Genomic DNA, 14132 nt, shown 5'->3' with positions numbered 1-14132 from the left:
GTTGGTCACATTTTGATATTATTGGGTGCAAAGATATTTATGGGTCTTATTTTTCTATATTATTATTTTCTATCATTTTATTTAATTTTTGCATTGTGATTTATTTAATTTAATTTTTTTTTTTAAAGTAATTAAGTGAAAATCTTATTGTGATATAATAATAAAAATAATTTCTGGATACATATTTATATATTGTAATATACATTTTTTGCATTACAGGCTAATGTTAGTTGTGTGAAATATACTTGTCTGTCATGAAAAAGATATTGTCACAATGCAAAAAAAGTCTTGTTTTTTCAATCTTAATTTTATTCATGTAAAATTGACTGACTGCACATTTATTGACCGTTATCATAACTTTTTTTTTTTTTGACGAGTTTGTTTGAGAGGCACATTTTGGTTGAAGAAATCATAAAAAACAAAACCTTTTCTTGTATAAAAACATGTGACATTTACATTAAGAAATGTTTAATTACATTATCCAGACATTAAATTAAATCCATTTTAAAAAATAATATTTTCATTTCAAACACTGTACAAAAAAAAAAAATACAAACATAAATGCATTTTAGTTTCAATCCTGTCAACGGAATAGTGACACACTAAGTGTGTGTCAGACATTTTAGTTGAAAAGACGAAAACCATTATTGTCCTTAAACAGCTTATTCTTAAAATCATGTAGTTTTACCACATTATTTTATTTCAGCCCTCATGCAACTCCTCCATTGGGCTTAGCTGCTTTTTTCCTTCCTCTTCCGGCTGCACCGCCACTGGTTGTCGTTTTCACACGTCGTTTCCTGCGGGAAGATGCATTCTGGCCCTGTTTGGCCGTACTGAAAGTAATGCACTGAGAATCCAGGAAGTCTAGTAGTTTAGCAGCACCTAACCTGATGCCCGCTGCTTTCAAGCTGGATTGCAGCTCCGCCAGGGAGAGAGGCTGGTACTGCAGCACTCGTGCATACAGCTTGGGGTCAGAAAGGATGAACTGACGAACTGCGAGGAGTTTGTCCTTCTCACGCACAACCGCCTGAGACGCTGTGATGCCCTCGCTGTCAGAGTCCTCGTCTTCAGACACACACAGCTCTGGGTTCGACCTGGAAAGAAGAAATGGGTTGAACTACGTTTCCTTGTAGTATTAATTATGTATATAGTCGTGTAAGAGCTGTACCTGTCAGACTCCGCAGTGGAGGATGTATTTGAGTTTTGAGAGGCTGATAAAAGCTCATCTTCTTCACTTGGTGGCAGTTTCACAGGTGAAACAACAGAGGGCGCTGTAGGTTGCTTAAAGGAGAGCGGAGCAGACTGGGAGTTAGAGGCATTCGGGGGGCGTTGGGGTCCAAAGGTCTCCTCCTCTGACTCTGAGCTCTGCAGCTGGTGGGTGTATTGATGGATCTCTTTCAGCTTCAGAACCATCTGCTTCTTGGGCAGCGGACGCACGCCGAACCTGGACAAAAAAAAAAACATTTCACAGCTCTGTTACTGAATGTGTTTCTTTGGCTTTGTGACGCCAGAGTTACACAACAGACACATCTGGGTTTGATTCTCACTTGCATGTTGAATATTGTGAATGCTTAAACTTTATGTAAAGTTTATTTGGTCTTAGTCTCACGACTGACGGCTGAAGGTCTGGAATCCATGGCAGCTTTCATGTCAAACAACCAATCACAGTTCGTTTCGTTTCATGTCACGTTTCGGGGTGTGGAAATGTCGCCACAATAACAGTCTGGGGTGTAAAACTCTCGGACGTATTTTGAAGATTCTATGCCGCGAACTTTAAATATTTCACATACTTTTGAAGATCCAGCTTTTATTTGATCCTGATAAGCGCTCGTCACAGTTTTAAACACTACGGCTTTCTTCTTTCGTGAGGGGGTTTGGCATCACAGCATCTTTGTTTCCAGGCAGAACGTTAAAGAACGCGACACACACGTGTCCCGGAGATCCTGTATAATTTAACCAATCAGATGACGACTTTGAAACTCCTGAAGTTTCCACTTTTGTGTGCCATATGCATCAGACGTTTAGCCAGCAGTCCGTGGGTGTGACGTCTGAGGCTGACTAATTCGGTCTAAACTAACTTCATAATGCCCCACTGTCAATGTAAGAGAGTATTTGATGGAGAAAGATGTTTTGATTATAATATACATGTATATTAAGTACGAAATATTTTAACTTCTACAGAATAAAGAAAACATAATGCTTAATGCCTACAACAGAAAATAGCCAGACATAAGGGAACAAAAATAAAATGTGTAAAGTACATTTTAACTTTCTGTAATGTGATATTAATCACATTCTTATTACTGTAATACAGTGAAGTTTGATAAAGGTTTGTATTTCTTAAAATCACTACACTTACAATTAAAAAAATGTTACATTACAGCAAACATTTTACAAAGTTAACATTATAAAATAATTGATACATTAACTCAAATGAAGACAAAGCACTTGGACAAAAAAATAAAATTAAACTTAAGAACTTACTTTGCTACTGAACTAACTTCTGTAACTGTGAGCAGTTAGTTAAAAGTCATTGCAAAGGTAGTTTGTTATTGTGCTATGCAATTTCATTAATGAATGTTTTAAACATTATAATGCCTACATATTCTTTTTATGCTCACCTGTTGAGTTTGTTTTTGAGCTCCGGTGTGTCCATATCGGAAAAGCCTGGCATGGGAGTGATGGGCACCAGTGGTCCTTTATTCTTCTTTCTGCAAGCAACTGTGAAGAAAGTTCAAGTTTATTTTAAGAAGGTTTTCTAAAACAAAAAGGTATTTTAATTAACAGACCTAGAGTTCTGGGCTCCTGGTAAACATAATTAACATACCAACTTGTCTTACCTGGAGTCTTTAGTTCGGCAACTCTCTTGGCAGAGGGAGCTGTCAATCTCTGAGAAAGAGGAAGGGAAGCCACCTCCTCTTCTTCCCAATCATCCCACATGTCAGGATCAGGTAGGCTGTGATTAAATGGACCTGGACTTGGATCAGGAGTTTTGGTACAAGCTCCAGATGCAAGAGGAGATGTGGACGTTGGTCCTTTACCCTTGAGACCTGGTGGACTGACCATACCGTCGCTGCTGTCAAGCCGTAGACTAAAGCAGGGCTTCTGGCTTCCAACTCCTCCATCCAAACCCCAGGAGTCATCAAACGCTATAGGAGGCTCATCCATGCCACAAAATGAGTTTCCTGCAATATCCACAACTTCGTCGAAACTTTGATTTGGATTCTCCTCTCCCGCTCTTCCAGACCCATCCATATCGTTTAATGAGTCTCCCGCAATATCCCCCAGTTCGTCAACACTTTGATTTTGATTTTCGTCTCCCGCTCTTCTCCCAGGCTCGTCCATGTCACTAAATGAGTTTTCCGCAATATCCACCAATTCTTCATAATTTTGATTTGGATTCTCCCCCAATTCCATTCGCTCTACCCCATCGCTGTTACTCTTTCTCGATCTTTCTGGATGACTGCAGCTTTGAAAGTTCGGGGATGGACTGGAGCATCCCTGAGCAAGAGAGCTACTCTGCTTCTTCTCAGGTGCCTTACTAGGGGAAGAATAACTCAGTTGTAGAGACGCTAAACCAACTTTTCCCTGACTGCCGAAGAATCTAGAATTACCTCTACTATCCCTGAGCCGTACCTCACAGTCATCAACCACAGGGGATCCAAACGGGATCTGACGTTGTAAGGAAGAGTCTGAATGGAGAGGAGTGCTACTTGAGGGCTTGGAGACACCCTGGGTGGGATGTCCCTTGATGCTGCCAATGTGGGAGCCATCAGAAACATCCGTAGAAGGAACCTGAGACAGTCTTAGATGGCGAAGTGGTCTCCGGTAACCTGGAGAGCGATCCGTATCAGAGCTACGATGTTCTTTAGAGGGACTCGAATTTGATTTGGGCAATTCAGAAAAGGGTACCGGCTTCGCTTTTATGCAGCTGCTGCTGCTTGAAGAATCAAAGCTAACAGGTTTCAAACCACTCGAGACAGAGGAAGAGGAAGAAGAGGACGATGACTTAGGGAAGAGTTGGGTTCGGCGCATGCTGATGCAGGTCTGGGCAGAGCTACAGCGTGTGGATGGCACTGGAGTGGCTGGAATCAGCCAGGAAACCTCGGCAGAGCCATCAAACACGCTTTCATTTGCAATCCCAGGGCTACAGTGCTCTGATCGCTCAGATCTGGCTTCTGTATCAGTCGACACCTGCTTGGAAGTATCTACCCGTTTGCCGGCATGGCCTTGGGATCCAGATTCTTTGAAAGTGTTCTCTGTGACTTTGCAAGCATAGCTTGTGGACGTCTGAAGAGGTTCTGAGGGAGATTCGAAAGGAGACGGAGGAGTCAAAGCACGTTTAGTGGTAGCAGCATTGTGGCCACCGTCTACATCCATTTCATCACCAGAATCTGAGAGAACAATGAGCTCAACCTGTTTGCTTTGTGATTGTGGAGGGGAAGCGGGGTTTTCGATTTTCTGGCATACTGAATTGTCTTTTGTTAGTGGAGATTTACCTGCATGTTCACCCTCATGAGGAACAGGAGACACTCCGGGCATGGGGAAGTTAGTCTCACCTGACACACCTGAGCTTGGTGGAGGGCTTATAGACAGGTCGATCACCTCACTAACACATGAAGGGCGAAACGGGGCGGGTGTGTTTTGCTGTAGTGTGCGCGATGGCTTGTAACATTGTTGCTGAGAGCAGGATGCTGGCGTCTGTGACGGTTCCATGTATTCCCCTACAGACTGAGAGAATAAACGGTCATAGCTTTTGTCTAGACTGGCATCCGGGTCTCTGTTTTCATCTAATTCTGAAATAAAACAAACTCTCTCAGTCTCCAAATTGGGGTTTTCAAGGGTTTCTTCTCTTGGACTTGTTACCATGGCAGCCTCCATCCCATCCACGCCTTGTTTGTTACTATGGCAACTGCCGGCAGATTTCTCTAAGAGGGATTCTGTCTCGCTCCTGTCTTCTGTCTCATCCTTCTCATTTCCGAGGGATGTATTTGCATCTCCCTCCTCTTCCTCGGTCTCGGTTGCAGCCTCCAACATTGTCTCCATCTTCCTTTGTGTCGCAGCAAAATCATAGATCTCGTCAAGCTCTTCCTCATCCACCCGGTCCTCTTTTTCTCCATCTTCTCTCTCTTGCTCCTCTTCCATGTCTCTTTCCTCTCTGGCAGTCTCTTTGAAATCATCCTCTTCTTCGCTGTCCCCGTGCTGCCACATTGATTGGAGGAGGTCCAAGAAGTTGCTTTCTGCCAAGTTCTGGTCTTCTTGGTCCCCGAGATGAGGCTTAGGTGCTGGAAATATGCCTTCAGATTCCTCTGTTGGGTTTTCCTCCACACTTCCAGAATATTCCTCACACTGCTGCTGCAGCTCAGCCAAACCAAACCTGAAATATAACACATATTTACTACCCTAAAATCAATTTATATCTAGTGGGGTTGGGAAATAGGGGTGTAACGGTACACAAACATGATGGTTCGGTACATACCTCGGTTTTGACGTCACGGTTTGGTATGGTTTCGGGTAAAGAGCAGGGGGAAAAACTAAACATAAAATTGCTTCTTTTTTTTTTATTAAACAGTGGTTTACTGAACAAATTGCTCTTTCTTTAAATAAATTCAATTATAATTAAAATGTTCTTAGGGATAAAAATCTACCTCAGGTTATGCTCTAAACTATAGGGAGCCCTTGTACATTACTAAGGTTACAATTAACAACAGAGCCCAAACTTAAATTCAATTATTTATTTTTAAATATAATCAAGACTCAACTTTTAAAAAAATAAATAAAACTAATAATACATTTGTATGCAATCATGTAAATTGCACATAATGCAGTTTGTAAATTAACTTAAAAAATTAAAATAAATTTATTTAAATTAAAATTTCAATTTGTTGCTGAAATATATTAATTTACACTTTAGACATCACTATCAGGTAAAGTAAAATATAATGAGTATGTAGTCTAATATAGACTTTTGCGATTTTTTCTCTAGACTTCATTTCTCTAGCAAACTAACGAGCTGTGGACACTGATGACTTGCCTGAAGTAAATGAAATGCTGTGTGACTTTTTTTTTTTACAAGCTGTTTTATTGACATCTTTCCACGTTTGAAACACTGATTGAGCAATTACGTGAAATGTTCATTCATGTTTATTTTGCATTAAAACTAGTAGTAAAGAGGAAGGGATGATCACGCTCACTCGCGCTCCCCACTACCGTTTGAACTGAGGCGTTTATACAGCGATCTGTCGCGCCACATCAAAGATCGCCAAAATGGCATTTAATCTTTGAATTTCCTGAATAAAAATTACATAATTCGAAAGATGAGCCTTTGTTTCTTGTCAAAAGTAACAATACAATGAAGTTCCACTCGTGCAGTTGTTAAACCAAGGCTGACAATTTTGGGTACGAATGCATGTACCGTTAACACCCCTATTGGGAAATAATTTTAATATTTGAACCACATCATAAGAATCATCACACTGACCTATCGGAAAGCTCCAGTATGTGGGGTAGCAGTGTGTGTGTCAGAGGACAGTGGGCTGTGTAAAGATACTGCAGGAGGGCCAGTACTGCCTCCCCAAGCACATTACCCAACAGCACCCTCTGAGAGACAGGCATACCCTCCTCCTGAACACCAAAACCTGAGTCATGAACCTACAAACACACGGTAACAGCTTGGTTATTCGTCTGCACTTCTTGATTATTAGTTTATGCTTGTGGCATCAGCGATATAGATACACTTACCATGTTGGCCAGCAGGGGGCATCGTGTGTACAGCATAAACGAGTGCGTGAAGAAAACGTCCCCACTGTCCACCTGTAACTGCACATCGCTGAGTTGAGGGTTGTTCACCATGCAGCTCAGATCTGATGCTAGCTTTGAAACGTACACCTGAAAAACACAAAAATGGACTCAGAAAAATACTAGAGAACTTTAATGAACATCTAATCATTCCAATTCATTCATGTCCAATCACAACCGAGTACAGATGGATACAACTGAAGGAAAATCTTACTGGGGTTTTCTTGGGCATCTTTTTGTCGTTTGTCACTGGAACAAAACCACTCGAGGGAAGTTCATTCACAGCATTGTCTTTAATTAAAGAACATGGGACAGTGTGAGTCTGATAATAAAAAAATAAATAAAAATGTCTTCTTGCGACAGAATACCAATATTACCTGACTTGTTCCCTGCGACCGTGTACATTGTGTATCCATACTGGGTGAGGGTCATGCCTTCCTCTGCAAGCTCCATCAGGTCCTGCAGAGCCTGGGTGTCTGGTGTACCCGAACAGGGGGTGAGAGGACGGGTAGTCTGGTGTTGTGCTGGGCTCTGATCTGAAAGCTTTTCCTGGACTGAATCAGCCTCAGCTGGAAATTTCTTGACTGGAGTTACTTCAAGGGACTCGACTTTTTCTCTCTGAAGTAATGTAAAAAGACTAAGCATCAGCACCCACAACAACTTCTGGGTAACTTTAACTTCTATGAAACAAAATATTCAGTGAGAAATACAAACTTTCTATTCATCAAAGAATTCTGACAAATAAATTTATCACACTGAAGACTGGAGTAACGGCTGCTGAACATTCAGCTTTGCATCGCGTAAATAAATTACATTTTTAAATATTTCCAAATAGAAAAGTTATTTTAAATTGTAATGATATTTTACAATGATTACCGATTTTGATTAAATAAACACAGCCTTGGTAAGCATAAGAAACTTCTTTCTTAAAATATTTTCTGACACAATTTGTGAGATGCCCAATTGAAAACATTGGCAGGGAAAGTAAAAATCCGAAATACTGGCCCAACTGGACCAGCAGAAAAAATCCTTACTGTTGTGGCCCATAAGACACATCTACAGCTGAGCATTCACTTCAAAGCGAAAGTAACGTTAATCCTCTGCGTCTTCAGATGTCGGGAGTAAATGACGACTGCTATATTCATTATTACATCCAACAACAAAACACCTCAATCGCTTAATTGGAGACATCTTGTCTTCCCCTGCACTGGAGCTGACACAATGGCGGTCGGACTGTTTACAGCGCACAGTTCTCTCAGCTCACTCAGGGCGGGTCTAAGGTAAGACACTACGTCATTCGGATTTGAGAAAGGGGATTTTAAAATAGGGATTTAAAAAAAACATTGGGTGGATTTTTATATTTATAGGATGGACACTGTTTTATGTTCAAACAACTTGATTGCAACGGCCATTAACCGGCTGTCGGTGAACATGTCAAACCAGCGATCAAAGACTACAGATTTTAGCCAAGGATCGGAGGAATCTTTTAGGATTTTCAAAATTTGACTCAGATTTGACTCCAAAATCGCACAGTGTGAGCTGGGCTTAAAGTATGCAACCAAACTAATCTCTTACAATAAAATTGTTTCTAAATTCCTTGCTAATGTTTTGTATTTTATATTATGCAGTAATGTTAATTTGTTTTTAATAAAATCCAATTTATATGTAATACATTTTGAAAAAAAAAATAATAATTTAGATTTTTGTTAGAATAACTTTTTCACTGAAATAGCACACACTGGTGAATTGTACACAATAGCACAAAGAGAATTTATTAAGAAAGTCCAAAAAAACATTAATCATTAATTTATAGTTGTCATGGATACTTTAAAGCTATTATTCTATTGCAAATTATGTAATGAAACAAATTTTAACAAACAAATATTTTCAGACAATATTTACAACTTTTATTTTTACATACTTATTTTTGAACTAATGATCTGTAGTACTACATTATAAAATGCAGCAATGTGGTTTTATGTTCTTATTAAAATCCAATTTTTACAGTTTTAAAAAGTGATACAGTTGATAAAAAATAAATGTTTATCTGAAATAATGCACTCTGTTGAATTGTGCATAAGACAAGGTGAATTTATTAAGAAAGTGATAAATAATCTCACCTCCGGTGCGACCCATGGCTGTATGAAGTTGCTTAGTTCTGAGGTGTAAAACTCTGAAACAGCATCTGGCCCTCCTCCATGAAGAGCACTTTTGTCCCAGAGGGGGGCTTGAGGATGAAGAGGGAGCACGGAGGGGGAAAGAGTTGGTGTTGGTGGAGAGGGGGGTCTGGAACGGAGCAGGAGAGACGAAACCCGCTCCTGCAGACGGTTCAGTGCTGTCTGAGGGTCCTGGATGAGGAGAAGTGGTGGGTGGACAGGAGACGCTCCCTTCCTTCTCTTCCCACGGCCCTTACCTGAAAGACAGCAGGAATGATGCACTGTGTGTAATAACCTGCAATTTCACTGCATATGTTTAACTGTAAAAGGTGAGTTTACCGGCTCCAGGTTTCCACTGTAAGACATGAGCCCCTGTCGCAGGAGGACTGGAGAGCTGAGCCAGTATCTCCTTCTCCTCGGCCATCTCTCGCTCCTTTTCCATTTCCTGCTGGAGTAAAGACCGGGACAGAGCCAGCGCCACCATTGTGTCCTCGTCCACCTTCTGGGCTTTCCTCCTGGTTCTCTTTTTTACAGGCTTGCCATCCCTCCTAGTTACCGTACCACTGCCTAGTTGCTGTCTGCAGAGAGAAGGAACATGTAAAACTAATTAATCTCAATTAAAAGCATCCAAAAATAACCAGTGATGTAATTATTTTAAAAAGTCACATATATATATATATATTTATTTATTTTTTAAAATAATTATATGTTTTACCTTTCTTCTTCATTTTTGGCATATTTTTAAACCATGTTTTCTTGACAGTTAAGCACATTTTCCTCCCTATTTATAGCCTATTCACTGTAATGCATACCAAAATTTTACTTGAGAATGTATGATTTTTGATAATGTTTTAAAATTAAATCAGCATAAAGTACTGTGCTGTATATATACTTTCCAATTACTGTGATCAAAATGAGATTGTTTTCTTGCATTACAGTAATAAAAGGTGAAGATAAAAATGTGCATAACAGTCAAGAAAATGTCACATTGAAAAAAAAAAATGTTCTGCATGTTTTTTGATACTTTTTAAATAGTGCTGTCAAACGATTAATCGCGATTAATCGCATACAAAATAAAAGTTTGTTTGCATAATATATGTGTGTGTTCTATATATTTATTATGTATATAAATACACACACATACGGTATATATTTTGAAAATATTTACATGTCTATATTTATATTCATATAATTTATATTATAAATAAATATTTCATATATAAACAATTTTTCTGAAATATATACATGCATGTGTTTGTATTTATATATACATAATAAATATACACAGCACACATACATATATTATGTAAACAAAAACATTTATTTTGGATGCGATTAACAGCACTATTTTTAAAGTATAAAAATGTATAAATTGTATACATATAAAACTAAGTATATAAATTCAAATATATATATATATACATAAGTGTGTATATTTGCACACATCTAAGGCCCCGTTTACACTGGCGTTTCTGCTGCGTTTCAGAAACGATCTCCGTTTACACTACACAGCTGAAAATGCATGTCACGTGACCATTCATGCAGGTACAACCATAGATATGTGTACATAGATCCTATTATATAGCTTGGAGCGGTCGAATGGGGAATCTACCCATACATATCTATGGGTACAATAATGAGCATGATGTTATCGTTACATGGTCGTCAAGGATACGCAGAGCGAATGTGGGCAGCCACGCCATTGTTTCCAAACTAAAACAGGGTCTGCAGCGTTTTCAGAAGTCTCCGTTAAAACGAAGTAGTGTAAACGATAGGCGTAACCGTAGCAAAAGTTATGCCTTTTAAAACAAAAACGCACTAGTGTAAACGGGGCCTAAGTATATAGTACATATATAAAAAAAGAACAAAAATGTAATAAGTGGCTGACTTACGATTGGTCGGAGGTGCAGGCGCTCGCTGTCTCAGCAGCCTGTCTCCTCAGAGCCTGGAGAAGATCATTTGGTTTCACACCCATATCACTCGAGCAACGCTTTAGGTGGACAGACCGGCTTTTTTCTGATTTAAAACTCTTTCCACAAATGGGACACTCTGGGAGCCGTGGTCTGGGGTGGGAATGATGGGACGCTGAAGGAGCGCTGCTCTCGCTTGCATCTAAACATCTACAAAGCAGGAGAACGAGACAGATGTCAAATGTGAAACTCATCCCATATGTGTGGAATATGAATGATACCTCATAATGCAGTGCACACAGTGGTGGTGACGCACCTGTTGATGTGCTGAGTGCGCAGCGGAGGGCTCATGGCTGACAGATCTTTCTGACAGAGCTGGCAGAAGAACAATCCTTCATCTTCCACGTCTCTAGTGGGCCGAGCCTCACGATCCAACTCCTGCTGAAGCTGAAGAGCCAGGGCCTCATCACTGCTCACATCTTCTGTAGAACACACATAAACACATTCACTTTTTGACTTTCACTGATTACATGAAACATGCCATAAAAGCACAAGTTTTTTTGTTTTTTACAATTATTGCAAAAAAAAAAAAAAAAAAAAGAGTTGTAATATAACATTCATAATATATATATATTTTTTTAACTGCAAAACTAAATTTACCTTGTGTAAGACAACACACACATTTTAGACTAGAGTTGGGAATCGAAAATCAATTCCAATTACAGAATTGGACACTTAAGGTCAGGAATCGGATACTTGTTGTAAAATTAAAATTTAATTCCACCTATCAATTCCTGTGCGCACATCTTTTTTTTTTTTTTAAGCAGCGGAAAGGGGTTGTTAAAAATGTATTTGTCTTTGAATAATTCATTCAAGAGATTAATTCAAAAACACTGATTCATTCAGTAATGAAACAAGTAAATCTCGAGTGAGTCACTGAATTCATAAATTGCTGTTAATCATTGCTGTTAAGTGTCTTTTTGATTACATAATTAACAGATTTTTACCGTACATTTCTGCACATCACCTTGACAGTCACCACTGATAAGCAACTACTAAATATATTATAGAAATTTTATTTCCTGTAAAGCTGCTTTGCAACGATTTGTATCGTGAAAAGTGCTGAATTGAATTAAATAAATTCCATGAGATTTTGTTTAGTTGTCTAATATTTTTTCTTCAGAATTGTGAGAGAAATAAAACCTCCATTCAAAAAAAACAAAAGTCTCAATTTATGCAGAATCGTGCAGCTCTTTTTTGCACACAAACAGTTCTTAATCGAGTCCAGTTTTTATGTATCCAGCTGATTTTTGTTCATGGTATTGGTTTATGGCAGCAATTAAATGTTTTGCAAAAAAGAGACACAGAATAAATATGTTTGATATCTAAATGTTTGACTTCATTTTTTAACCACATTGGAATCAAAACTGGGAATCGGTAAGAATCGGAATCGATAAAATTCAAACGATACCCAAGCCTACTTTAGACAAATTACTTTTACTGATGACATTAAAAATCTCAAGCCATTAAGACATGTACATTTGATTTACAATGATATTTTGTTTTTTGAATTGTGTTGATTTGGGTTGCAAGTTGCAAAGCGATCCATTTTTATGACTCTTTTGAACCATATACCACAGTTCACAGTTTAACAAAAAAATTTAAAAACTAATAATAATAAAATTACGGAGTGCTGGAGTTATTATTGCACATTAACACATTTTTTTGTAATTAAAAAATGTGAATAAAACATATTTTTATGTTTTATATATATATATATATATATATATATATATATATATATATATATATAAACATAAATACATTTTATATACAATATATTGAAATCTTTATTTACAATTTTAATTACAATTTTTTTTTTTTGGTGGAGGGCTATGAAATCATTGCGTGGGCAAATAAAAGTTTAAAAAGTATAAGAAAAAAACAATATACTACCCCAACCAAGCCATATTTATTGCTGATGGTTGTATTAACACAGAAATGATCTGGTAATTAACTAACTCTAACTTACCGGGATAGTTCACCCAAAAAGAAACATTTGTATGAATTTCTTTCTTCTGAAGATATTTTGAATAATGTTGGTAACCAAACAGTTGACCAGCCATTGACTTGGAAAAAAAAAAAAAATACTATTGAATCAATGGCTACTTTCAACTGTTTGGTGACCAACATTCTTCAAAATATCTTCTTTTGTGTTCAACAGAAGAAAGAAACTCATATAGGTTTGGAATATAGTGAGGGTGAGTTTTTTGCTACCTAATGAACGGCACAACATTACGAGTTCATGTTTTTATGAAGTTGAGGGTCTGGGCGAGGGTCCCTGGGTTCGAAAACCCCTGCTTGACAGCATACCTGTGAGCTGCATCCCAGCAGTGGTGAGACGGTTTCCATCAGACTGTGTGGTTGTGGGTTGGTCAGTCTCTGCATGCAGGAGTCTCTCTGGACTGGCTCTCTTAAACTGCTGCATTCTCCGGATCACTGCATCTTTGACTTTCCCTGTACCAGATACTTCAGGAACGGGCTGAGAAACATCACCAGACCCTACAGCCTGAGTCCTGCCATCGATCTTACTCTTTACTTCAGTCTTAGTAACATCCTTATCAGTCTTCTTTCTCCTCTTAGGAGGGTTTCTTCTAGAGATGGGGGAGGATGGCTCCTCATCCTTGGTTGCTGATCTCTTTTCATCTCCAGATCCTCCTGCTCCTTTCTTCCTCACTCTTTTGAGGAGACGAGAGCAGAGGTCGGTGAAGTCCTGGTCCGAGTCGTCCATGAAGAGCCAATCACACACATGATCCGTCTCATGTGTCAATTCTTATATGGATCCATATTTATGGATTACTAAACATCATTTATGTTTTAATATTGAGGATAACATGCACGAAGCTACAAGCTTATCAAACGCATTTTATAGATACTCATGAAAACATGATATTTACCTTTGTTTACATTTCACTCTGCTACTATTCGAACGTAATTATATCGGTTAACGTACTTGTACTACGGTTCATTCCATAACAACTTGAAAACAGACCGTTAGCAAGACGCAATTCATTATATGTCTGTAAAACAGATGATTTAATGTCGCAAAACGACGGGTTTTTGATAAAATGCGCTGCTGCGGCGGCTAACATTGTTCAAAATACGGTCCCGCGGCCGCCGCCGTCTACTTCCGGTGACGTCCAGTACGCGGCGACGCAATGACTGCGTCGATTGCGAAACATCTCCGAGTCATGTGACTGAACTTACG

At 38.8% G+C, this 14132-nt stretch overlaps 1 protein-coding gene across 2 annotated transcripts; it reads right to left on the bottom strand.

The window, feature by feature from the left end:
* Positions 1 to 129: 129 nt before the first annotated feature.
* slx4 (SLX4 structure-specific endonuclease subunit homolog (S. cerevisiae)) lies at positions 130 to 14097 on the bottom strand. 2 transcript variants are annotated; one of them, XM_058760863.1, is made up of 14 exons: positions 13822 to 14097; positions 13238 to 13696; positions 11181 to 11346; positions 10847 to 11074; positions 9294 to 9532; positions 8919 to 9211; positions 7176 to 7416; positions 7013 to 7089; positions 6742 to 6888; positions 6482 to 6651; positions 2841 to 5377; positions 2622 to 2721; positions 1169 to 1444; positions 130 to 1094 (listed from the first exon to the last, which is right to left on the bottom strand). In XM_058760863.1, the coding sequence occupies exons 2-14, from the start codon at positions 13653 to 13655 to the stop codon at positions 710 to 712; spliced, it is 5277 nt and encodes a 1758-aa protein (XP_058616846.1). In that variant the 5' UTR covers positions 13656 to 13696; positions 13822 to 14097; the 3' UTR covers positions 130 to 709. The 2 variants fall into 2 exon arrangements, with proteins under 2 accessions (XP_058616846.1, XP_058616847.1); XM_058760864.1 differs by having other exon boundaries at positions 11181 to 11343; positions 13238 to 14097.
* Positions 14098 to 14132: the final 35 nt, after the last annotated feature.

This window comes from Onychostoma macrolepis, chromosome 22, assembly GCF_012432095.1.
Source record: "Onychostoma macrolepis isolate SWU-2019 chromosome 22, ASM1243209v1, whole genome shotgun sequence".
In the NCBI taxonomy this organism is placed as follows: domain Eukaryota; kingdom Metazoa; phylum Chordata; class Actinopteri; order Cypriniformes; family Cyprinidae; genus Onychostoma; species Onychostoma macrolepis.
Note: the sequence above shows the minus strand (reverse complement) of the source record. Positions and strands in the feature narration are given on the sequence as shown.